This window comes from Ranitomeya variabilis, chromosome 1 (assembly GCF_051348905.1).
Source record: "Ranitomeya variabilis isolate aRanVar5 chromosome 1, aRanVar5.hap1, whole genome shotgun sequence".
Lineage (NCBI taxonomy): Eukaryota > Metazoa > Chordata > Amphibia > Anura > Dendrobatidae > Ranitomeya > Ranitomeya variabilis.
This window is the reverse complement of record NC_135232.1, coordinates 780,032,293-780,059,695: the sequence shown is the minus strand read 5'-3', so window position 1 is coordinate 780,059,695 and position 27,403 is coordinate 780,032,293. Positions and strand designations below refer to the sequence as shown.

The 27,403-nt window shown below is 41.9% G+C and overlaps 1 protein-coding gene across 21 annotated transcripts in view; it reads right to left on the bottom strand.

Annotated features, from left to right (window-relative positions):
- The window catches only part of ADGRL3 (adhesion G protein-coupled receptor L3), a 1,249,649-nt gene that overhangs the window by 613,889 nt on the left and 608,357 nt on the right, over nucleotides 1-27,403 (bottom strand). For all 21 annotated transcript variants that reach the window (XR_013217764.1, XM_077272336.1, XM_077272380.1 and 18 more), the window contains 3 exons: nucleotides 27,034-27,336; nucleotides 18,989-19,092; nucleotides 12,895-13,080 (listed from right to left, as the gene is read on the bottom strand). Coding sequence is in view for 20 of the 21 variants with exons in the window: in XM_077272336.1 (XP_077128451.1) it covers nucleotides 12,895-13,080; nucleotides 18,989-19,092; nucleotides 27,034-27,336 (593 nt within the window). In the remaining variant the exon portion in view is untranslated. The remainder of the gene's footprint in view (nucleotides 1-12,894; nucleotides 13,081-18,988; nucleotides 19,093-27,033; nucleotides 27,337-27,403) is intronic.

Here is a 27,403-nt window from a genome sequence, read left to right as displayed (position 1 = left end):
CATGTATGCAAATTGCTGGCAACAAAGAATATTGACAGTGTGCAGGGCGCACTGGGAGAATTCGGAAGTCTGCAGTCACATAGAATGACTGCAGACTTATCACAAACTTTCACAAGCCCTTTAATTTTCCTAACATAAAAACATAGTAACCCTTAACTTGTCAGATGGCAAAACACTTTATTAACATAGCCATGTATCACGTAATCTTACAAGTTATGGATTGTTACATGTGTACAGGATCAAAACCAATAACAGCACAAGAATTCATAATCAGATCCCCGATAAGTACAGAAATACATCACTAGAACCCACATCATTACAGAAATATATCACCAGAACCACCAGCAGTACAGAAATTCATTGTCAGAACCACCAGCAGTACAGAAATTAAGCATCAGTACTACCAGAAGTACAGAAATACCTCATTAGAATCTTCATCAGTAAATAAACACATAATTAAAACCCTCATCAGTACAGGAATGTGTCACAAGAACCATCATCAGTATAGGAATACATCACATGGATCATCATTACTACATAAATACAAAACTAGGACCGCCATAAGTACATGGTACATCAATTGAAATGTCAGGTCAGAACCATATACATTTGTATCGCATGAACCTACAACTTTCAGTACGTCCTTAACAATGGTCGAAGATACTGGGAGTTGTTGCTATCAATCATCGTCAGAATGTGGACCATACAGGAACCACAGTACTGATGAGAATTAGTCAGTATCACAAAAAATGTATTTGACATCCAGGTATCTTATAGATGACATTGTCTCTGGAGTTCTCTTTTTTTTTTTTTTCTTCATCTTGTCCAGACACCAAGATGACTTTTCTCATCCACAACCCGTCTCTGTAGACTCCGGTCTTGTGCAGCACCCCCCACATGATAACCTTAAAAATAGCAGTGTCATTATAATGCTCCTGAATAAAAATATCTGCCCTACGCTGAGCCTCTGAATAAATGATTGCCCCTCACTATATTCCCTGTTTACTTCGCACACTGTCCCTCTTATGGCACATGCCCTCCACACACTACCTTTTTTTTACTGTCCCCTCCTGGCTGTGCCCTTACACTTTCCCCCATGCTACCCTCCCACATTACGCAGCCTCTATTCTGTTCCCACTCACACTTTTCTCCACCCCATACTGTCTCCTCACACTATTCCCCATCTCTCCTCATACTATTTCCTCTCGCATCTCGCCTGCTAACCATACTCTCTCCTCACATATTTACCCCCTCGCTCTCCATACTGCCTCCTCACACATCCCCCTACACTCATACTGTGTCTGCACCCATCCCTCACTCACCATACTGTCTGCACCCATCCCCTGCCACTTTCCCCATTATGTGTCCGCATATATTCTCCCCTTGTTCCTCATACTGTGTCCCCACCCATGCCTACCTCTTACATTCCCATTACCACCTTGCTCTTCATATTGTGTCCTCAAATTTCTCCTGCTTCCCCCTCCCCATATTGTGTCTGGGCCCATCTCTTCCTCATTTCCTAAACTGTGTCTTCAAATACAATTTCTTCTCTCCCCCTGAAACTCTGTCCTCAAATGCTATTTCTTCTCCCTCCCCAAACTGTGTTGTTAATTGCCAATTCTCCCCCAAATTGTGTTCTTAATTGCAATTTCTTTCCCCTAAAACTGTGTACTTAAATATTATTTGTTCCCCCACACGCTGTCATCAAATGCTACCTCTTCTTCCCCTAACTGTGCCCTCAAATGCAATTTTTTCTCTACCTCCCCAGCTATTTGTGTCCTCAAATGTTATTTTCCCCCCAAACTGTGTCCTCAAATGCTATTTCTTCTCCCCCTCCCCCAATTGTATTATCAAATGCTATTTCTTCCCCACCCAATAATGTCCTCAAATACTATCTGTTCTCCTCCCCCAAAACTGTGTAATTTTAGGCTGGGAAGAACCAAATAACCATGATCCTTCCCAACCTGATAATATAACTTCGCAGCTGTCTGCTTTACCTTGGCTGGTTATCAAAAAATAGGGAGGATCTCACATTGTGTTTCAATCATTTATTTATTTATTAGTTTAAAGGGAACCTGTCACCTGAATTTGGCAGGACCAGTTTTGGGTCATATGGGCGGGGTTTTCGGGTGTTTGATTCACCCTTTCCTTACCCGCTGGCTGCATGCTGGCCGCAATATTGGATTGAAGTTCATTCTCTGTCCTCCGGAGTACACGCCTGCGCAAGGCAATCTTGCCTTACGCAGGCGTGTACTATGGAGGACAGAGAATGAACTTCAATCCAATATTGCAGCCAGCATGCAGCCAGCGGGTAAGGAAAGGGTGAATCAAACACCCGAAAACCCTGCCCATATGACCCAAAACTGGTCCAGCCAAATTCAGGTGACAAGTTCCCTTTAATAAATATAATATGCTGCATCCAGAATGCTAGAATTACTGATCATGGGCACACAGCCTAATACTCTGATAACATTAGTATGCATACATTAGATATTTACTAAACATACATTCCCACTAATAAAAATGCAAAATTAGCATGCCGAGTACAGTAGTGCTCCACTGCTTTAAAACACATACCCAAGAAAATATCAATTGCAATATCCAATTTGAGCAGCGGTATTTCAATTTCAATAACTAAATATAAAGTGCAGTATTTTACAATCTCTCATAGTATCTCTCAAGTGCTGTATTTTACAATCTCTCTATCATATTTAGTTGTTGAATTGTAGTACCGCAGCTCAAATTGGATATTGCAATTGATATTTTCTTGGGCATGTGTTTTAAAGCAGTGGAGTAAGCACTCAGCATGCCAATGCTGTACTCGTGATGCTAATTTTGCATATTTATTAGTGGGAACATATGTTTAGTAGATATCCAATTTATGCATACTAGTGATCACCATAAAGATTAGTGTGACAAACTATATATATTTTTATCTTTTTGTTTGGAATATTTCTTGGATTTCACACCCAGAATCCTAAGTTTGCCTGCTGCTTTGTTTTCTTGGTTTGTGCTTTTCCTTTATCACTGAGGGCACTAGTGTTAAGGTACCTTCACACGAAACGACTTTGTAACGATATCGCTAGCGATCTGTGACGTTGCAGCGTCCTGGCTAGCGATATCGTTTAGTTTGACACGCAGCAGCGATCAGGATCCTGCTGTGATGTCGCTGGTCGCTGAATAAAGTTCAGAACTTTATTTGGTCGTCCGATCGCCGTGTATCGTTGTGTTTGACAGCAAAAGCAACGATACCAGCGATATTTTACACTGGTAACCAGGGTAAACATCGGGTTACTAAGCGCAGGGCCGCGCTTAGTAACCCGATGTTTACCCTGGTTACCAGCGTAAAATGTAAATAAAAAAAAAACAGTACATGCTTATTACATGCGTCCCCCGGCGTCCGCTTCCCACACTGACTGAGCGCCGCAAAGTGAAAGTGAAAGCACAGCACAGCGGTGACGTCACCGCTGTGCCCTGCTACTGCCGGCGCTCAGTCAGTGCAGGAAGCGGACGCCGGGGGACGCATGTAAGTATGTACTGTTTGTTTTTTTTACATTTTACGCTGGTAACCAGGGTAAACATCGGGTTACTAAGCGCGGCCCTGCGCTTAGCAACCCGATGTTTACCCTGGTTACCCGGGGACCTCGGCATCGTTGGTCGCTGGAGAGCAGTCTGTGTGACAGCTCTCCAGCGATCAAACAGCGACGCTGCAGCGATCAGCATCGTTGTCGCTATCGCTGCAGCGTCGCTTCATGTGAAGGTACCTTTATTCTTTCATCTTATTGACTCAGATAACATTGTTCCCAGCAGGGACCTGGGAGTCAGAGATGCATTCAGGTATCTTCTCCATGGTTTTCCCATTCCATTCAAGAACTGTTTCCATCCATTTCAGCGATTTTCCTGCTTCCCAGCACTCTTATTAGAATTTTCAGGAAAAATGCTTGAGTTTCACATTTAGAATTGAGAGTCCTCAGTGGTTGATACCTTTTAATTGCTAACTGAAAAGATGGTAACAAATGTCAAGCTTTCGAGACTACTCAGGTCTCTTCATCAGGCATAGACTAATAGAAATTCTGAAGAAGCACATACTTATGCACAACACAACACAGAAAAATGCGTTTCACATTGACTTTCATTATACTGGGTACTTGAGTTGAGCCTGTCCGATTGTCTGACCTGCTCAATTAGAGTACCGAGCACTCGAGCCTTTTATTGCTCGATCATCACTACAAGCTGTCCAAAAATTATTTTTTTATTAAGAGAACAGAAATAGGTTATTTTTTTTATATAAGTGAAGAAGTAATGGCTTTAAAAAAAAAGTATGAAAAATATCCATTTTTTGGCATGAGTAACAGGATAGCTGTTCTCAAAACAGTTAAATATTTACAAAGGGTTTACATAAAGCCGTCCAAAAATTATTCCTTTTTAAAGAATTAAGAACAGGCGAGCTATTTTCAAAGTAAAGAAGTAATAATCATCAAGCCATACAAAAACATAGCCCTATTTTGGAGCAATTTGGGAACAAGTTTGTATACTCTCAAGAGTACACTTCTCAGGAGCAGTACAGTGTAAATATAAAACACACTAGACAAATGCAGGAGATATGTGTTGGTGTTTAGTGGCAATGGCATCGTTAGAAGTCGAATGGTGACAAAATATTAAGGGTCAGCCAAGGAAATATCTTGCAGTGTAGGGCCAGCAATAGTAGCCCCAATAAGAGATGTGTTGCTTCTGTAGCTGGTCAGTGGCAGTGACAGCAGTAGAAGCCACATGTTATAAGGAAGACAATATATAGGGCACAAAAGGAAATGTCTGTCAGTGTAGCGCAGCCTTGGCAGCATTAGTATTACAGTGCAATGAGTAGATGATCAGCCAAGTGTGGGCCACCAGCTTTGGCGACAGCGGAGCTGTGTAGAAGACAAATAATAGATAGTCACACAGTAAAATGGTGCAGCTAATCTAACCATTGGCATAGGCTTAGGTAAATTAACGTTGGCAATGATTCCTGCCTGATTAATAACCAATGGGTGCTAATGAGGAGGAGGAGGAACAGGAGCTGGTTGCCTGCACTAGAGATGGTAGTACCTATACAACCTTCATCTTGTCTGTTCAGGGCGGATGGCCTGAAGATGAGAACAACATGGACACTCCCCCTCTTGGTGGGGACAGGCTGTTGGCATTCTGGCACACATGGCTAAACTTATGTTCTGCTGCCTATCCCGTGACCCTTGTGTTGTACGCATTTTGACCAACACTAATTACTGTTTGTCAGCCTTCTACCTTCTAGACCCACATTACAAGGAGAACATCTCTCCTTCCCATGGTGGAGAGGTCTAATAAAATGCTGCAGTACCAGAAGGCTTGAAAAAAATCCTATCTGACAATGCTGGCAGGTCACAGATCCTCGGACAACCAAGGAATGGAGAATATGGAGATGCACACCAGAGGCAGCAGAGGCAGTTTTCTCAGACCCTCCCATCGCCCAGTCCTGATGCGTGGGGTACTCTGACAAGGAGAGAAAAGTTTTGGAAGATGCTGAAGGAGTACCTTGCGGTCGTACAAGCATCATCAGTGATTTCTCTGTGCCTTACAACTATTGAGTATCCAAGCTAGATACGTGGCATGAACTGTCTCGCTACATCTTGGAGGTCCTGGTCTGCCACTGGCGTTTTGTCAGAGCGGATTTTTAGTGCCTCCAGGGGTATTATACCCAATAGACACATCCGTCTATCAACTGAAAATTCTGACAGGCTGATTCTTATCAAAATGAACAAGGCCTGGATTGGGCCAGACTTCTGTACACCACCGGATGACAGCAGCGGAACATAAACTCAAAACCAGTTTTGTTTTTTTTCTGGTCTATTCCCATGTACCTCTTCCCACCAACATGGCTATTCGCTTCAGGATTTCGGCTTTTTTGTGTCCACCATGATATCAACAGTGTGATCATGCTACCCTCGCTATACATTTTTTAAAGGTGCTTATGATGTCCGCATTGACAATTTTTAGAGGCCTACCTCGAACAATCTTTTATATATATGTATAGCCCCCAGGGGTAAGTGCATGGACATTACCAGTCTAGGATACCCACTCCTTAAAGGGAACTTGTCACCATGAATAACGCTGTTAATCTGCAGATATGCGGTTAATCTACAAGTTAACAGCGTTATGATGCTGTCCGGTGCCTGCAAGCAGCCAAATACAGTGGGGAGAAAATTATCTTTATTCTCCCCGCCAGCATTCGGTATTCAGTCATTGGGGCGAGGGCTGCGCTGGTTTGGTCACCACTCTGAGTATAAAGAGTGGTGCTGTAATTGCGCCCCCTGCCCTGACTGTCACTGGCTCTACATTGCGGCAGCTGTTAGTCAGGGCCGGGGATACTCTATATACTTAGAGCGATAACTGAATCAGCGCTGCCCCCACCTCCATGACTGAATACCAAATGCTGGTGGGGAGAATAAGGATAATTTTCTTCCAGCGGCATTCGGCTGCGTGCACGTGCCGGACAGCATAATAACGCTGTTAACCTTCAGATTAACCCCATATGTGCAGGTTAACAGCATTATTCCTGATGACAGGTTCCCTTTAATAATGGGAAAAAATATTTTATGAGGCCCTCCAGTACATCTCTTTAAAGATTGCACTTAGTGTATACATTTTACCAGTGTAGGAGACCCACTCCTTAGTAATGGGAAAATGCTTTTCTATGGATTCACCTTCTAGTTGAGGGAAACATTTTTTAAACCAGAAGAGCTGATGGATTCTATTAGCATATGATACAGTGCCTTGTTGTGGGCTGTCATGTGGTCGTCACATAGGAAGTTCTCAGGATTTCACAGCCGGAACAGGAGAGTTTGTACAGTAAGTACAGAAGATCCTAGTATGGTCCATATCAGGCTGAGTAGATGTGAAACGCTCCACTATATTCCCCAGCAGGGTTGATGAAATAGTCCTTTATGCTGCCAGTGTTATTGGCATTCCTCCAGACTTTGTGGCTACCACGTACAAGAAAAAATCTTTTCGGGACCAGGTTCAAATCCCTTCTATATTCTACAATATTGCCTCTCTTATCTACAATTTGTCTACACTGAGGTGTTGCAGTAGGTATAGCATTTGACAGGCATCTAGTCAGGGATTATTGTCTTATAAATTCTAAACCTTGCTGCTGTTGCTTTTTTCCATGGACTCATTGACCGATTCAAGTTTCTTATGGTAATCTGTACTCTGAAATTCATCCAAGCTGCCAGTGTTACTTGCGTTCCTCCAGGCTTTGTTGCTGCCACATACAAGAAAAAATATTTTCGGGGCCAGTTAAAATCCCTTCTATATGCTACAGTAATACTGCTCTTATCTGCAATTCGTCTACGGTGAGGTGTGGCAGTAAAAATAGTGTATTACAGGCATCTAGTCAGGGATTATTGCCTTATAAAGTCTAAGCCTTGCTGCTATTTTTTCATGTGCTTTATGGAGTTCTGTACTCAGAAATTCATCAAAACAGGCAAAATTAACTGATTCAATGTGTCCATTCACAGTTTCTTTCTACTATCTCTATGTAAGGCCGGTTTCACACGTCAGTGGCTCCGGTACGTGAGGTGACAGTTTCCTCACGTACCGGAGACACTGACACACGTAGACCCATAAAAATCAATGCATCTGTGCAGATGTCATTGATTTTTTGCGGACCGTGTCTCCGTGTGCCAAACACGGAGACATGTCAGTGTTCGTGGGAGCGCACGTTTTACACGGACCCAATAGAGTCAATGGGTCCACGTAAAACACGGACCTCACACGGACATTCTCCGTCTGGGGTCCGTGTGCGTGCAGGAGACAGCGCTACAGTAAGCGCTGTCCCCCCCACATGGTGCTGAAGCCGGTATTCATATCTTCCCTGTAGCAGCGTTTGCTATAGAGAAAATATGAAGAATAGTGTTAAAAATAAAGATCCATGTGTCCGCCGCCCCCCCACCCCCTGTGCGCCCCCCCGCTGGTCAGAAAATACTTACCCGCTCCCTCGCTCCTTCCTGGTCTGGCCGCGCCTCCTACTGTATGCGGTCACGTGGGGCCGATCATTTACAATCATGAATAGTCGGCTCCGCCCCTATGGGAGGTGGAGCCACATATTCATGACTGTAAATGATCGGGCCCACGTGACCGCATGCAGGAGAAGCCGCGGCCAGACCAGGAAGCAGCGAGGGAGCGGGTAAGTATTTTCTGACCAGCGGGGGGGCGCACAGGGGGTGGGGTGGGGGGTGGGGGGGGCGCACAGGGGGTGGGGGGGCGGCGGACACATAGATCTTTATTTTAAACACTATTCTTCATATTTTCTCTACAGCAAACGTTGCTGCAGGGAAGATATGAATCGCAGCTTCAGCACCATGCAGAGTGGGTACCACACGCTCCGTGTGGTACCCACTCGCCATACGGGCGGCACACGTGTGCCGCACGTATGGCCTCCGTGAGTTCCCAGGCACACGGACACGGATAACTCCGGTACCGATTTATTCCGGTACCGGAATTATCTGGACGTGTGGGACAGCCCTAAGAGGTAGTGCTGGGAGACTTTACGCTACTGGAGCTGGAATTACCACTTATGAACTATCCAGTGCTTTGCTTCCATCTATTTCTGGGTGTGTCTTCAAGTATGTTTGTATGTCATTGTCCTGCTGGAAAACCCTTGACCTACTATGATGCAATCCCAGCTTTCTGACCCTGGGCATTACATTCCGACCCAAAATCCATTGGGAATCTTTTCATTTTATGATGCCTTGCACACAGTCAAGGCACCTAGGGCAGTAAAACAATCCAAAAAAATCTTCACCATATTTGACTGTAACTACTGTGTTCTTTAGTTTACAGGAAACAGTAAAATGATGTGCTTTACAAAAAAAATCTATCTTAGTCTCATCTCTCTACAAGACACCTGCTGGCCCTCTAACGAGAGAAAGGGCCGCCCAGATGGCCCTCAACAAATAGTGATGGCCAGCTGATGGCCCTGAAAAAAAAACTTGTGACTTTCAATGTGTAATATCATGTCTCACACATCACATGGCCAGATAAAGTATTAACCCCTACATGACTGGAGCTTTTTTCGGTTTTGAGCATTCCCTTTTCGCTCCCCTTCTTTCCAGAGCCATAACTTTTTTATTTTTCCATCGATATGGCCATGTGATGGCTTATTTTTTGCGGGACGAGTTGTAATTTTGAACGACATAATTGGTTTTAGCATGTCGTGTACTCGAAAATGGGAAAAAAATTCCAAGTGCGGTGAAATTGCAAAAAAAGTGCAATCTCACACTTGTTTTTTGTTTGGCTTTTTTGCTAGGTTCACTAAATGCTAAAACTGACTTGCCAATATGATTCTCCAGGTCATTGCAAGTCCATAGACACCAAACATGTCTAGGTTCGTTTTTATCTAAGTGATGAAAAAAAATTCCAAACTTTGCTAAAAAAAAATTGCGCAATTTTCCGATACCCATAGTGTCTCCATTTTTCATGATCTGGGGTTAGGTGAGGGCTTATTTTTTGCGTGCTGAGCTGACGTTTTTAATTTTATCACTTTTGTGCAGACATGATCTTTTGATCGCCCGTTATTGCATTTTAATGCAATGTCGCGGTGCCCAAAAAAGTGTAATTCTGGCGTTTTGATTTTTTTCTCACTACACCGTTTAGTGATCAGGTTAATCCTTTTTTTTCTTGATAGATCAGGCGATTCTGAACTCGGCGATACCAAATATGTGTATATTTGATTTGATTTTTATTGTTTTATTTTGAATGGGCAAAATGGGGGTGATTTGAACTTCATGGGAGGCTAGAAGCTGCCATAACTCGATCGCCTCTGCTACATAGATGCTCAGATCCCTCCTATGTAGAAAGTAGAATTGCATTTGACTAGTTAATAGGCGCGGGCGGATCACCATTCCGCCCGTGAATATTGCTGGCACATGTTAGCTATTGAAACCAGCTGACATATTGCGGCTTTGAGGTGGGCTCACCACTGGAGCCCACCTCAAAGTGGGGCTTCTGACGTCGGACGTACTATCCCGTCTGACATCAGAAAGGGGTTAAAATGCTTAAATTACATTTCCTGTCGAAAATGTAATTCACCATTGAAAGCAATTCCAATGTGCAAAAACGCAGCAAAAACACTGCATGTGAACATAGCCCAAGGTGTGGAGGAGCGATTTTTTTTTTTTTACCTTATTTATTTTGACGTATATACAAGTCATTATCCTGGAAAGAATGTCTCTTAACATCTTTTCCAGTCAAATGCATTTTAAGTGGGGTTTTGTAGGTTTTACTGTCAGTCTGTAAAAGTGGCGTAAAACTCTGACAGTGTTCTCAGCACATACCTGGGATACAGAGATGCTTCCAGGGGTCTTCCCCACGCTGTTCCAATGCCATTTCAGCACTGTTTCCATCGTTTTCAGCAATTTTTAGGCTATGTGCACACGATGCGGATTTTGCTGCGGATCCACAGCAGTTTCCCATGAGTTTACAGTACAATGTAAACCTATGGGAAACCAAAAACGCTGTGCCCATGCTGCGGAAAAAAACGTGCGGTTTACTTTCCGCAGCATGTCAATTCTTTGTGCAGAATCCGCAGCGGTTTTACACCTGCTCCATAATAGAAAACCGCAGGTGTAAAACCGCAGTGGAATCCGCACAAAAAAAACGTGGTAAATCCGCAGTAAATCCGCCATAAATCCGCAGGAAAAACGCAGTGTTTTTGCCCTGCGGATTTATTAAATCCGCTGTGGAAAAATCTGCAGAGGACCATTCTACGTGTGCACATAGCCTTAGACCCCCTCCAGATCTCTGGGGGGAGGTCGGAGCTGCAAATATTCTTGAGTTTCCCATCGACTTCCATTACACTCGTTACTCGGGTCGAGCTCCAGAGCATAACAATTTTCTCAACTCAAGTAGCAAGTACCCAAGAGTTTTAGTGCTCGCTTATCACAAGTAATTACTGTCAAAATATGTGAATTAAAAAAAAGGAAAAAGAGAGGAAGCCGTACTGGTGGAAAGAAGGAGCTGTGCTGGAGCTCAATTATATTGACATTTACATGAAAAAAAAATACGGAAGTTAGGATCAAAATTTAGTGCTTCTCATAGTGACCAATCACAGCATTGCCGTTGGGTGATCTTCTGTACGTGACAGGGGTGGAAAAAGGTGGAAATGCTCTAATACGTTGATAAGAAACATATGCAAATGATATCCTTGCATCATCAGACTGGGTTCATGCACAGCCTCCAACCAGAGCTAGAAAACCTACATTAACAGGCCCACCACGTTCAGACTTTATTTGCATTTATTAAGATTTCTGTGGAATAACCACTTTACACAAAATATAACAACTAAAGTACGGTATTTAACAGCAGAATAATTAAGTACCTGTTAGTTCTACAAGTAAACAAACGCTAGAAACATTGATATGCAGCGAGAATTCTTACAGAAACTGAAATACTTTGAAGGCAGAATAATAAACAACGATCGCAGCGAGCTTTGCATTTAATGACTTAGAAGAAAGAGATGTCACAAATGACACGGTTCTTTTCTATTGTTTTTGAAAAATTAAATGGGAATCAAAAGAATTTCACCAGCCACTGAGTTTTTGGAGCAGAAATTCAAAGTTTTTATGTTTTGTTGAGTAATGGAGAAGGATTTGGAAGATTTCTGCTCAGCTTACGCTCAATTTCCGCTCGGAAAATTCAGTGTACACATAGCCTTTCTGAACTTTTAGCCTTGCGGAGCTGCAGCAACTGAGCGTAAACTCTCCAAGGCTATTTGCAGACAGAATCTATTTGCATAGTTTACAAAGCAGAAACTGAGCGGACACTCAAAGTGGAGTTTGGAGATTTGTCGGGGGATTTGGAGAATTTCCGCTCAGTTTCTGTATAAAAACTAGTTGAAAAACTCTGTATGCGCAGAGCCCAAATCCTCCTCAAGACTTGGAGGTTCTGCCCAGTTTCTCTTTGAAAATGCTGCAAAAAGACTCCGTGCACATACCAAAATCTGTTTATTTTTTTTTTATTTTTCAAACTAAATTTCTGTTCATTTGAGACTGCTCAGTACGACAAAACATAGCTGCCTCATAAGGGATTCAGTAGGACAGTTAAAGGCATTTTCCATTTTCAGAAAACCTTTGTCTCCAGGTGCAGGGACAGATGTTTTATCAGCAGGAGATTATCATTAGATGACTACTAAATCTGCTGCCATGTATTTCTTCATGTTTATGAGCTTTATATAACCCCCAATTTACCATTGATTGTCAGCTCTCTACTTATACACCCAAAGCTGCCAATCTGGGCTTAGCACTTAGAACCCGTAGATCTGTAGCAGATAAAACCATGATGTTATCAAAACTGCAGCAAGCAGCTTACTAAGTGACATAGCACTGGAATCACGGTCTCTGCCCCCACATCATGTTGTTCCCAAATGGGGTAGCTAAAATCTGGAGACAGATTTTCTTTCATTTGAAAGGTAGTAATGTCTAAAAAGAATGCTAGAAAAACATAATTTTTCCTAAGGGTATGTAAAACTGTTCAATATTTGCTGTTGAAACTACTGGAGTGTTAGCAAGAAAAACACTGCATAAGATATGTGCATTTTTACAGTGTTTTTGGGTGCATTTTTTATGCATTTTTTTCCCCATTCATTTAAATAGGTGAAAAACACTGAAAGAACTGACATGCTGCAGATATGAAACTGTTTCGAATCTGGAAGGAAAACATAAGCAGAAAATGTATGAGATTTCAGAAATGTCATTCACTTAACAGTAAAGGCTGCTTCTTTTCACGGAAAAAAAAACAGCTAAAACGCAGCAAAAACTGAATGTGTGAACATATCTTGAACCATTTAGGATGGTAAAAAATACAATCAGAATGAAAAATTACCTTATTTAGACTTCGAGCTGCGCTATCTTTTCCACCTGGAGTCAGATTTCTTAGCTGTACGTCTAATAAGTCCACCAGTTGATCCATGGCACGGACAGAATAGGTAATATCTCCAGCATTCAAACGACTTCTTGTGTGCTCTGAAAGCTCTCTTGCAATGTTTGCTGCTGTTTCTTGTGACTTCAGCTGAAATAATATTTTCATCATGGAACAATAAATTAATAAATGATATGAAAAGTTCAGTATTTCTTACAGGAGCTGTCTCATGGTCATTATTCAGGAGCGCACTGCTTCCCTGCCTTCCTGCTTTCCGACGGTGGAGAGAGGGGGACGGTGTGCTCCTGATTGATTGATATTTTGAACCCCTTGAATTGTTGAGCCACTGGCCTGAATTGTGAGCTCTCTGATGCTGCGAGCAAAGGCAACTTTTCCTCTGTAGCATCGGAGGAGCACAGTGGCATGGAAGGTGGCCAGATGTGGTTATTTTGCCAGTGGTTACAAGCTCTATACAAAAAAAGCTTGTTAGCACTGCACTCGTTGCCAAGAGAACCGGACACCGCTGATAAAATGCTGAGCTGGCTGGTAACCTAGGCAACCAACAATAAACAATACAAATTCACAAGCATGTTGCAATTAATAGTGAAGACTACAAATACATGTGCGGAACAACTCCTGAAGTTCACTCATATCAATTAAATAGGGGATATACTGTATTGAGAGACCTTCTCTATGTGTGCGGTGTTATTTTCCATGTTCTTCCCACTCCAATCTGACAAAGTTCTCTAAGGCACCATATTTTTGACCAAATATACAGTTATGTCCATATATATTTGGACAGAGACAACATTTTTCTAATTTTGGTTATAGACATTACCACAATGAATTTAAGCAAAACAATTCAGATGCAGTTGAAGTTCAATCCCTTTGTTATGTAATTCTCAATTAAGCAGATAAAAGGCCTGGAGTTGATTTGAGGTGTGGTGCTTGCATTTGGAAGGTTTTGCTGTGAAGTAAACATGCGATCAAAGGAGCTCTCCCTGCAGGTGAAACAAGCCATCCTTAAGCTGCGAAAACAGAAAAAACCCATCGGATAAATTGCTACAATATTAGGAGTGGCAAAATCTACAGTTTGGTACATCCTGAGAAAGAAAGAAAGCACTGGTGAACTCATCAATGCAAAAAGACCTGGGCGCCCACGGAAGACAACAGTGGTGGATGATCGCAGAATAATCTTCATGGTGAAGAGAAACCCCTTCACAACAGCCAACCAAGTGAATAACACTCTCCAGGAGGTCGGCGTATCAATATCCAAATCTACCATAAAGAGAAGACTGCATGAAAGTAAATACAGAGGGTTCACTGCATGGTGCAAGCCACTCATAAACATCAAGAAGAAAAAGGCTAGACTGGACTTTGCTAAAAAACATCTAAAAAAGCCAGCACAGTTCTGGAAGAACATTCTTTGGACAGATGAAACCAAGATCAACCTCTACCAGAATGATGGAAAGAGAAAAGTATGGCGAAGGCGTGGTACAGCTCATGATCCAAAGCATGCTACATCATCTGTAAAACACGGCGGAGGCAGTGTGATGGCTTGGGCATGCATGGCTGCCAGTGGCACTGGGTCACTAGTGTTTATTGATGATGTGACACAGGACAGAAGCAGCCGAATGAATTCTGAGGTATTCAGAGACATACTGCGTGCTCAGATCCAGCCAAATGCAGCAAAACTGATTGGTCGTCGTTTCATACTACAGATGGACAATGACCCAAAACATAAAGCCAAAGAAACCCAGGAGTTTATTAAAGCAAAGAAGTGGAATATTCTTGAATGGCCAAGTCAGTCACCTGATCTCAACGCAATTGAGCATGCATTTCACTTGTTAAAGACTAAACTTCAGAGAGAAAGGCCCACAAACAAACAGCAACTGAAAACCACCACAGTGAAGGCCTGGCCGAGCATCAAAAAGGAGGAAACACAGCGTCTGGTGATGTCCATGAGTTCAAGACTTCAGGCAGTCATTGCCAACAAAGGGTTTTCAACCAAGTACTAAAAATGAACATTTTATTTTTAATTATTGAATCTGTCCAATTACTTTTGGACCCTTTAATAACAGGGTGGCACATGTTAAGGAGCTGAAACTCCTAAAATCTTCATCCAATTTTAATGTGGATACCCTCAAATTAAAGCTGAAAGTCTGAACTTCAACTGCATCTGAATTGTTTTGTTTAAAGTTCATTGTGGTAATGTCTATAACCAAAATTAGAAAAATGTTGTCTCTGTCCAAATATATATGGACCTAACTGTATCTTTGAATACTATATTACATAAGGGTCCATACAAGTGCCATACAAGAAATTTAGTATTTTCTGCTTTAAAACTTTTGTCAATGCTATAAGGGAGAAAACGGTCATAGTACTGAGGTTTTATACAGATGTATATATCAATATGTGATTTTTAGTCTCCACTGACTTAAATTGGCATCAATAGGACATTATGGACCAAGTCAAGATATTTATGGTTTTACTGAAACACTATGCCGCAAAACCTCTACTGCGTTTTACTACTGTTGTATCCTGGCTCTATACCACTCAGAACTAAATCAGAATTGTAAGACAATCATGGGCAGAGTTTCTATCATTTATCCCATGGCAGCAGAACGTTTTTGACAACATTACCATTCCATGTCCTCTCCACATCAGCAGGCATCTCCAGCAGAACCTAATTTTGATTATTATTATTTTTTTTACAAAAAAATTTAGATGGAAAAATGCTGCAAAATAAGAATGCTTTAAAAAATAGTAGTGTTAATAGTTTTTTGGCAATTAATACACGCAAAGCGAATGAACAAAAGAAATCTAGATGAAATCAATATTTTGTTTGACATGCATGATGTATAATTATCTGCCTTTATTTCTCAGCATTGAGGACGCCATTAATTTGCCCAAATTCCCAATTCCATTTGTTGAAATTCAGCCTCAAACTTGAAAGGAACTTCCACCATACTTCATTGTTGCCTGCAGCCACTCTTTATTGCTATGCAGTAGAGACGGGCAGACCCTGGATGTACGGGTTCCTTCCGAACAGTTAAAACAACTTTAGGTTTGGGTACCAGAACATAACCTGGACCTGAACATGGACCAGTGAATGGGGGCCTAAACATCCAGTGTTTGCCATGCTGACAGCATGGGAACCGCCTCTCTCTGACCGGCGGTAATGATTTTACCACCAATCAGACACAGGGGTTGCCACACATGACAGCGCAATAAACACCCGGTGTTCGGGGGCCGAACCTGAACAGTAACACAGACTTCCTGGTGAAGTCCGTGTTCGGTGTCCGTGCCCGAACTGTTCAGGTTCACCCATCTCTACTCTTCAACCATTCGGGAAACAAACTGCCTTCTGTTACAGCCAAATATTTTACAATTTGACTCATCAGGCCAGAGCACCTGCTGTTTTTTTGCCCCCAGTCAATATTCTTTCATGCTTCGTTGAGTCACTTGGTGTTTCTTCCATGTAAAAGGTATGGCTTTTAGCTGCAATTCTAACATTAAGACTTCTGGACAGACTTCTTAGAACAGTAGATGAGTGTTGCTGGGTACCTCTGGTTGCTGCCATTTCTAAGCTGATGGCACTGCTGAACATCTTCTAATTTTGAAGGCAAGTAAGCATGATGTGCCTTTTATCTGCTGCACTAAGTTTCCTCGGCCACTCACTGGGTCTAAGATCTTAAACACAATTCATTTCTAGGTGTCCTCAATGCTGAGAAATACAGGCAGATACTTATTTATCATGCAATATGATAAAGGAGGGCTCTTATTGGCTCAGAATTTTTTCCGCAGCTGGAAAACGACTGCAAATATACAGCCAATATCATTAAAAATTATGTTCAGCACAAAAAACAAGGAGTCCTGGAATTGATGATATGGCCCTCTCAGAGCCCCAATCTCTACACTATCGTGTGTCTTTGGGATTACATGAAGAGACAGAAGGGTTTGCACAAGCCAGCATCCACCGAAAATCCATGGTTAGTTCTCCAATATTGTTGGAACAACCTTCCTGTCAAGTTCCTTCAAAAACTGTGTGTAAGTGTATTTAGAAGAATTGATGCTTTTAGTTTGTTTTGAAGGCAAAGTGTGGTCCCACCAAATATTCATTTGATTTAGATTTCTCTTTATTCATTAATTTTGTATTTTGTTAATTGATAAAAAGTAAACTATTAACACTGCTAGTTTTGAATGCATTCTTACGTTGCAGCACTTTTTCCACACCGGTATAAAGCTTTTGCACAGTACTGTTGTTTCAATGTCCTGTATTGAAAGCAATCATAAATTGTATATTTGTACTATGTGTACTTTATTTAAATACTTTATGTATACTGTAAATGTGTACGAATTTGTGTATTAATGCAAAAAGGATATCACTTCTCCAAAAAACCCTTGAAACGAATAAACACAGAACTACAGATGGAATTCAGTTGGGGACATAATTCAATTGGGGACATTTTCCTCTCCAGATGCATCTTAGTTTAATTAACAAAGAAGATACAACAATTGTGATACAAAAGCTGTGCATCTAAAAAGCTAATGCAATCATTCACAAATAATGAGGTTTTATGAACTAAGTAGTACAATATGAAAAGGAAATATAAGTTCTTCCTATAATGAACTAAAACAACCATAAATGCTCAGTTAAACATTTAGATATAAACCGAACCAGATATTACAGCACAATTTGTACCAGAAATACACTAGAGATACTCTACATGCCTTTCAGCTAATATTAACATTATTTGGAGGCTAAAGGTAAAGTGAATAGAAATCACTATATTTTAGTAATTGCACCTGTAAAAGGGGTTATCTGTGACTTTTGTTTCTTTCCCTATGGGGCTAAGAAATTAAAAGACAATACCAAAATTGTTAAATACCTTCCAGCTCAGAGCCGTCATGGGAGAGATCGTCACAGGGCAGCACAGGCAGGTAGCTAGCAACTACATACTGTTAAGTTCTTAGCCCGATAGGGAAAACCTGTCCAGATAACCCCTTTAAAATGTTGAATGTATTAGGCAACAAGAAAAATTGTAGTGGCAAAATTACTTAGTCAGAGCATCTCAAAAACATAAGATTTTATGGGGGTTCTGGCTAGGACATGGTATGTATCAAAAGTGGCTCAAAGGAAAACATCCTGAGTGTGGGCTGAAGAAGCATTATGTTGACGAGTGGTTGTGGAAGCATCATACTGAGTGGCCATCATACTGTGTGAGGGTTGTGGAGGAAATTATACTGTTTGGGAGTATCATACCGAGTGATGGCTGTAGGGGCATCATACTGAGGGGCAATCATACCATATAAGGGGCTGTGGTGACAATGATACTGTGTGGGGACATCATGCCGAGTCATGGCTGTGGGAGCATCATACAATGTAGGGAACTGTGCGGACCATAATATAATGTGTTGAGGGGGGCTGTGGGAGGATCAAACTGAGGGGCCATCATGCTGTGTGGAGGGCTATGGGGTTAATGATAGTATATGGAGTTATCACACTGAGTGATGGCTGTGGGGCCAACATGCTGACAGGTGTTGGGTATTATACTGTGTTTTTGGGGAAGGAGGCATTTTTGAGACCATCAAACTCTATATGGCTATGAAAGAGGTTTAATTGATGAGAACAATAAGGAGCTTAACTAGAGGCATAATTACTATGTATGTGAGGCAATACATGTTTATAAAGGTTGGAAGATAGGACCCCACTTACTCTGTCAAATTATTATTTTTGAAAGGTAGGAGCCAGTTAAAACTTTTGCTTGCAGGTCCCCATGAATTTTATGTATGCCACTGTGATGATCAGCTGCTCACCCAACATTTGTTGCTGATATCTACTGGCATTGGCAGGTAGGGGAAGCCTTCAGCTCATGAGTGCCCAAAATAGGTACGCACACTCACTGGAGGGATTAAGGACATTGGAAGTAAATTATTTTTTTCAACCCTTTATTTGAATAAATGCTTTTGTTACTCAATAGTACAAGAAGTATTTTCGGTGCAGAAGATTAATTATTGCTCCATTACAAATATCTGACTGAAAAAAAGTGTTCACCTTTTGTGCAATATGACTGATCCATGGAGATGAGCAGTTGCTTAAGTCAGGTCCTAGTGGATTCCATACTCCATCTGGAGCAATGCAAGTATATGTTGCAACGCCTAAACCAGAAATATACAAGTATGGTAAAAACAGCTGCAGACACATTACAAATGGTGAATCAAAAGACTAATAAAGAAATCACATAATAAGCAAAGTCATGTCCTTCATTCACAAGGTATCTGATAATGATTGATACATTTTGTATCTGTTGGATTCATGAAAATGTCTGAAAATGGAGAAGCCCAAATGTGCAGTTACAATAGGAAGTGTGATTTTGGCTACAGCCAGACGACGTATTTTCTATTCAGGTGTTGACAGCACTCGGACTAATGTTATTCATATTATTCAATCGGAACCTTCAGTAGCCCTTTTTATCATGGATTTAATATCTACGTGTCAAAAAAATAGCAGCATGCTCTAATCTTCTCAGCATTTCACATGACAATCGCCTATTCAAGTCTATGGGTGTGCAAAGAAAAAAATCGGATTCTATACAGATCAAACGTACAGGGCCGGCGTTAGGTGCAGGCAGACCAGGCAGCTGCCTGGGGCCCCTGCTCCTTCAAGGGCCCCCAGCTAGCGGCAAGTCACGCAGCCGCTATGGGGCCCCTGTGAGGCAGGGGGGCCCGCCTGCCGCCAGCGCTGACTCCCCCACCGCATTGAACTATACCGGCGTCTGCCGGTACAGATCAAAGCAATGATGGAGGAGAGAGCGTCACCTGACGCTCCCTCTCCCATCATTCCCCGCTCTGCCTCTGACACAGCGGGTGTGCGTCATCGCGTACTCACTGTGTGACAGGCAGTGCAGCGGCAGCCGCCGACACAAGAGCAGGGAGCAGCGCGGGCTCAGGGAAAGGTAAGGAGCTTGTGTTTTTTTTGTTTTTTTTTACTGGACTGTGTGGCCATTCTCGGGAGGAGAGAGGCGGGGAGGGAAGGGGGAATGTGGGCAGTGCTGTATACTACTGTATGGGCAGTGCTGTATACTACTGTGGGCAGTGCTGTATACTACTGTGTGGGCAGTGTTGTATACTATTGTGGGCAGTGCTGTATACTCCTGTGGGCAGTGCTGTATACTACTGTGTGGGCAGTGCTGTATACTACTGTGGGCAGTGCTGTATACTACTGTGTGGGCAGAGCTGTATACTACTGTGGGCAGTGCTGTATACTACTGTGGGCAGTGCTGTATACTACTGTGTGGGCAGTGCTGTATACTACTGTGTAGGCAGTGCTGTATACTACTGTGTGGGCAGTGCTGTATACTACTGTGTGGGCAGTGCTGTATACTACTGTGGGCTGTGCTATATACTACTGTGGGCAGTGCTGTATACTACTGTGGGCTGTGCTGTATACTACTGTGTGGGCACAGCTGTATACTACTGTGTGGGCACTGCTGTATACTACTGTGTGGGCACTGCTGTATACTACTGTGTGGGCAATGCTGTATACTACTGTGTGGGCACTGCTGTATACTACTGTGTGGGCAGTGCTGTATACTACTGTGGGGAGTGCTGTATACTACTGTGGGCAGTGTTATATACTACTGAGTGGGCTGTGCTATACACTACTGTGTGGGCTGTGCTATACACTACTGTGTGGGCTGTGCTATACACTACTGAATGGGCTGTGCTATACACTACTGTGTGGGCTGTGCTATACACTACTGTGTGGGCTGTGCTGTATACTACTGTGTGGGCAGTGCTGTATACTACTGTGTGGGCAGTGCTGCATACTACTGTTGGCAGTGCTGTATACTACTGTGTGGGCTGTGCTATACACTACTGTGTGGGCTGTGCTATACACTACTGTGTGGGCTGTGCTATACACTACTGTGTGGGCTGTGCTATACACTACTGTGTGGGCTGTGCTATACACTACTGTGTGGGCTGTGCTATACACTACTGTGTGGGCTGTGCTATACACTACTGTGTGGGCTGTGCTATACACTACTGTGTGGGCTGTGCTGTACACTACTGTGTGGGCTGTGCTGTACACTACTGTGTGGGCTGTGCTGTATACTACTCTGTGGGCTGTGCTATATACTACTCTGTGGGCTGTGCTGTATACTCCTGTGTGGGCAGTGCTGTAAACTACTGTGTGGGCAGTGCTATATACTACTCTGTGGGCTGTGCTGTATACTACTGTGTGGGCAGTGCTTTATAGTACTGTGTGGGCTGTTCTATGTACTACTGTGTGGGCTGTTCTATATACTACTGTGTGGGCTGTGCTATATACTACTATGTGGGCTGTGCTATATACTACTATGTGGGCTGTGCTATATACTACTATGCGGGCTGTGCTATATACTACTATGCGGGCTGTGCTATATACTTTGGGGGTATATTATATTCTATGGGGAGGCTGTGTTATATACTATGTGGCTGTGTTATATATTTGGGGGGTACATTATACATTATATTCTATGGAGGAGGCTGTGTTATATACTATGGGGGGCTGCATTATATTCTGTGGGGGGCTTTATTAGATTTTAAGAGGGATGATTGCATCATACCCTTTGATGGGGCTACATTATATTCTATGGGAGGTGGGCTGTATTATATGTTGTTCGGGGCTACAATATATTCTATGGGGGCTGTATTATATTTATATTCTATGAGGGGTGATTGCATCATACTCTATGAGGGGGCTACATTATACTATATGGGGGGGCTGCATTATATTCTATGGGGTGGTTACATTATACTCTGAGGGGGTTACATTATACTCTAGGGTGGCTGCTTTATACTCTGTGGGGTGGTGGTTGCATTATACTATATGTGTGCTGAATTATACTGTATCAAGGACTATGGGGAATACATTATACTGTATGAAGAACTATGGGGTGCTGTTGTGGACTCTGTTTTTGGGCTCCCTCTGGTGGTTACAACTGGTACTGGGTGACTTTGGTGGGTTGCGGTCTCTGGTTTCCACCTGTCCATCAGAGGCTGGGTGTTTCCTATTTAACCTGGCTTTCCTGTCATTCCCTTGCCGGCTATCAATGTATCAGTGTGTCTCTGTTACCTTTGCTACCTGCTCCTAAAGTCTTCAAGACAAGCTAAGTCTGGATTTCCCTGTTTCATGTTGTTTTCATGTTTTTTAGTCCAGCTTGCAGATATGTAATTCTCTGTGGCTGGTTGCTCTAGTGGGCTGAAATTACCACTCATGTACCATGAGTTGGCACATGAGTTCAAGTAATTTCAGGATGGTATTTTGAAGGATTTTAAGCTGACCCCGCAGTTCACCTTTTGTATCCTCTGCTATCTAGCTTTTAGCGGGCCTCATTTTTGCTGAATCTATTTTCATAACTACATTTGTGCCTTCCTCTCATTTCACCGTCATTATATGTGGGGGGCTGCTATTTCTGTGGGTACATTTCTCTGGAGGCAAGCGAGGTCTGTTATTCTTCTGATAGGGGAAGCTAGATCTCCGGCTGGCGCGAGGCGTCTAGAGTCCCCCCAGGAACGCTCCCCGGCTGCTGCTAGTTGTGAGTTGAGGTTCAGGATCGCGGTCAGCTCAGGTTCCATCACCCTAGAGCTCGTCCTGTTTTTTGCCTGTGTTCTGTTGTTCAGATTCCCTGCCATTGGGAACATGACAGGGTGCATTATACTATGGGAAGTGAATTGTACTACATGGATGACTATGGCGGTGCATGATACTATATGGAGCACTGTGAGGAGTGTATTATGCTATATGGAGGACTGAGGAGTATATTATAATATATGGACTATGAGGAGTGTATTATACTATATGGAGGACTATGGGGCACATTATATTATATGGAGGACTATGGGGCGTGCATTTTACAATATGGAGGACTGTGGTGCACATTATAATATATGGAGGACTATGGGGTGTATTATACTAAACAAGCAAAATGCTGCCCATTCATTGGGTGATTGGATTGTTTATGCCGGAATAAAAATCATTGTTCTCAGCAGGACGTCGCCGGTGTAAACTGTAGATGTGCTGCTGGTAACATGATACTGTATGGTGATCTGTTAGTGATCTATTAGTGATCGTTCTGTCCCCTTCATTCTTTCTCAGACGGTGGAAAGAGGCCGGGAAACAAGCGTCCAACGACTTCAGTATTGTCGATCACACTCGTTTAGCGGCCTGAGATCAGCGCATGTAAATGCAACCGAAATGCTTCTGTATGATGTGCAATATGTTAGCATTTGGGGCCCCATTTTAAACTTTGCCTAGGGCCCCACTTTGTCTAAAACCGGCCCTGCAAATGTATAGCATCCGATTGTTATCTTTTATTTTAAATTTATCCTGTAAATTATAATAACTTGTGATGTATAAAAACAGATGCCATTTGGACTGCAAGATAAATGAGAAAAATGTATTTTTTTCTGAAAGAAAATCAAAGATTATTTCTATGCTTGTGTGAACTTAGCCTTTGAGTGATCACTACTGATTGGAGGTAATGACTACTTCAAATACAATACAATCAAATAGCTGAATCTGTAAATGTATACCCACATGTGATACCAGTAATAAACTTCTTTTAAGTGTAAAAAATACAGATAATACATTTTATGTCTTCACTAAAAAACAGATGTAAAAAAACACATAAAATGTTCTTGCACTATCAAGTGCAAACGAGATAAAATCAAACGAAGGTCCAATGATGAGTATTTGATGAGCTTTTGATGTTGCAGATTTTCTGCACCTATCAGGCAGGTGCAAACGACCATATTATTGGCCTGAGAGTGATACGACAAAACATCAGACCGCACTCGAACCAATATTATTCTTTGGGCGCATGCACATGTCCGAAAATCACTGCAAATCAGTGAGTCTGTGGAAACCATCGAACTGCACTTAGATGATACATCTGAGTGCAGTCCGTTTTCCATGGACTGACAGAATGGAGAATATAGAGAAATTTCCTAAGGAAGCTACGCAAAACGCGCGTCAAGGTGTTACCGGTGACATTAACTTCATGGTAATATTCTTCACTATGCTAATGGTCATTACCTACTCAAATTGTGATAAAGTAATCTAGGTGGATTGTGCTCCTGTATTCCTCATGCCATTCCATTATAACTGCCCTCTGCAAACACCCCAGTAACAGGACTATTATTGTTACAAAATGTTATGCAACTGGTCGCATTATATGGAATCCATGTTGATCGGAGAGGTAATGTGGTAGATCTGATCGGTAATGTGGTAGATCTGATCTAGTGTTTAACATTGAGAGATACCATTTATAGCAATGTCAATATAATCTTTTCTCTTTATTCCACAGGCACATAGCACTTTATTGAGAAAGATCTTTTAGCAATGAATTTTAATTGTACATACTATATATAATCTAGATTTCATATGGGAAACTGAGTCTGGTACACTAATTTTTTGGTGTGTGCATTTTGTCTCTGGGATTGCACTCTGGATCTCGCGTTTCATGTAATAATGTTTTTCATGTTGTTTTCTGTAACACAATAAACAATTATGTGCTTTGATACATTATGAGAAGGAGTTGCTTCTATTTATTGGATTATTTAACCATATCTACCCTGTAAACTTTTCCACTTTCCACCAAGTTCAATGTATTTTATTGGAATTGTATTTGATATACCTACACAAAGTAGCAACTAGTTGTGAAGTGTAAAGGTGTAATTATACATAATTATTTTAAAAATATAAATCTGAAAGTTGTGACATGCATTTGTATTTAGCCCCCTGTAGTGTGATAACCGTAAATAAAATCCTGAGTTACTAATTGCCTCCAGAAGTCACATAATTAGTAAATTGAGTCCACTTGTGTGTAATTTATTCTCAGTATAGCTGCAACTGTTCTGTGAAGACCTCAGAGGTCTATTTGAGAACATTAGGGATCAAACAGCATCATGAAAACCAAGAAACATACCAGAAATGGTCTGGGATAAAGTTCTGGAAAAGAGTAAGCCAGGTTATAAAAAAAACAAAACTGCCCAAGCTCTGGACCTCTCATGGTGCACTATTCAATCCATTATCCAAAAACTGAAGGAGTATGGCACAACTGCAAATCTACCAAGACATGGTAGGTCCACCTAGACTAACATCCCATGCAATTACAGGACTAATTAGAGAATCATCCAAGTGGCCCATGGTCACTCTGGAGGAGCTGCAGAGATCCACAACTCAGGTGGGAGAATCTGTACACAGGACAACTATAAGGCTGCCGTCACACTAGCAGTATTTGGTCAGGATTTTACCTCAGTATTTGTAAGCCAAAACCAGGAGTGGAACAATTAGAGGAAAAGTATAATAGAAACATATGCACCACTTCTGCATTTATCACCCACTCCTGGTTTTGGCTTACAAATACTGAGGTAAAATACTGACCAAATACTGATAGTGTGACGGCAGCCTTAGTCGTATACTCCACGAATCTGACCTTTATGGAAGAGTGGCAGGAATAAAACCACTTTTGAAAGTAAGCCATGAGAAGCCATGTGGAAGAAGATGTTCTGGTCAGATGAGACCAAAGTAGAACTTTCTGGAATCTATGGAAAACGTCATGTTTGGTGGAAAACTAACACTGCACATCATCCTGAATACACCTTCCCCATCAACAAACATGGTGGCAGCATCATGCTGTTGGGGATGATCTTCAGCAGGGACAGAGAGTTGATGGTAATATGGATGGGGCTAAATACAGTACAATGCTGGAGGAAAACCTGCTAGATGCTGCAAAAGACTTTAGACTGGGGCTTAGGTTCACTTTCCAGCAGGACTATGACCCTAAACATACTGCCACATCTACAAAGGAATGGTTTAGAGCAAAGCATATGTGTGTGAATGGCCCAGTCACAGTTCAGACCAAAACACTATTGAGAATCAGTGGCAAGACTTGAAAATTGCTGTTCACAGACGCTCTCCATCCAATCTCACTGAGCTAGAACTAGTATGTAAAGAAGAATGGTCAAAAATTTCAGCCTCCAGATGTGAAAATCTGGTAGAGACATTCAGCAAAAGACTTGCAGCAGTAATTGCAGCGAAAGATTGTCTTTTTGACTTAAGGGGGCTGACTAAAAATGCATTTCACAATTTTCAGGTTCATATTTTTAAAATAATTAAAAAAACATGCATCATTTCTTTCAGAATTCCCAAATACTTGCTAGATTCTGTTGGCATATCACATAAAATCCCAATAAAATACATTTAAGTTTGTGAGTGTAATGTGAAAAAATGTGTAAAAGTTCATGGAGTATGAATACATTGTCAAGGCACTATGCATGAACAAACGCAGTCTTGTCTCTCTCATATAGCACCCAAAATTAACAATTAAGGAAGAACCACTACTAATCAGCCAGTGGTTTGTGCTTGCCCCCATGCTAAAATCGGCCCATCAGCCCCGGTTTACAAACATATAAAGTGCAGTGAAATGTCTCCCAAAGACCACCATATAAGTTCTTTGAGAAAAACACTTCTTCAGAAGATCATTTTCAGTGCAATTTTGGTTTGTTCTCTCAAAGAGATCTGGCATTGGCTGTTGTGCTGACGTCACATTGACTTTGTGGCAACCAATCAGTTAGCTTAGTAGCTCTGGAATTGTAGATGGTACACCCCGCTCAGTGCTGCTGAGCTTATTGATTGGTTGCCATACTGTCGACACGAAGCAGCAGCAGAGATTCCCCAGTGGACCAGGAGACACTATTGCCATCTTTTTTTAATTTATACCAAACTGGTCCAGGGCATGAAGGTTTCTTGAAAGGGAGCAACCCATATTGTTCAGCAGATAATTCTGTGGCATGTGATCATCACATCTATAAACATTGCAAACTTTAGATAGCTGTTTTGGAATGGAATGTAGTCTGAAACCCCATATTCTTTGGTTCTGTACAGCTGAATACTTCAGATTGACACTACAAGCATATATTTATACTGCCATAAGGAGTGAGCAATATGTTTATGTCAGACACTTCAATGTTCTCCAATATTACAGCCAGAGGACAGTTCTAGCTCACGGCAATTTATACAAATTTAATTGAGGAGAGACAAGAGATACGTACCAACAGTCCCCAAAGGACACGGCTGTTTTGCTGTTTGTCCTTGTCGCGTTTTAAACCACATGATGTCGCGTGCTACTATAGCCTCACAACTCTCTATGCCAATTGCAGGCAACTGTGATGAACTTGGCGTAGATCGTGTAGTGACTTCGGCAGGAATTTCAGTGGTCGGAGATAGCGTAGATATGTTCCTTCGAGGTATTGTTGATACAGCTGTTGTTTTTACTGTGCTGGTAGTTGTAATTCGGTAAGTTGTTGAAGAAATGGTTGTACTAGCTCCATTGTACTGACGTGTTGGGTAAAGTTCTTAAAAAAAAGGTTAAAAGGCAAAATATTAAAGTATTTGTTTCCAAACCTACTAAAAAATCTTTTC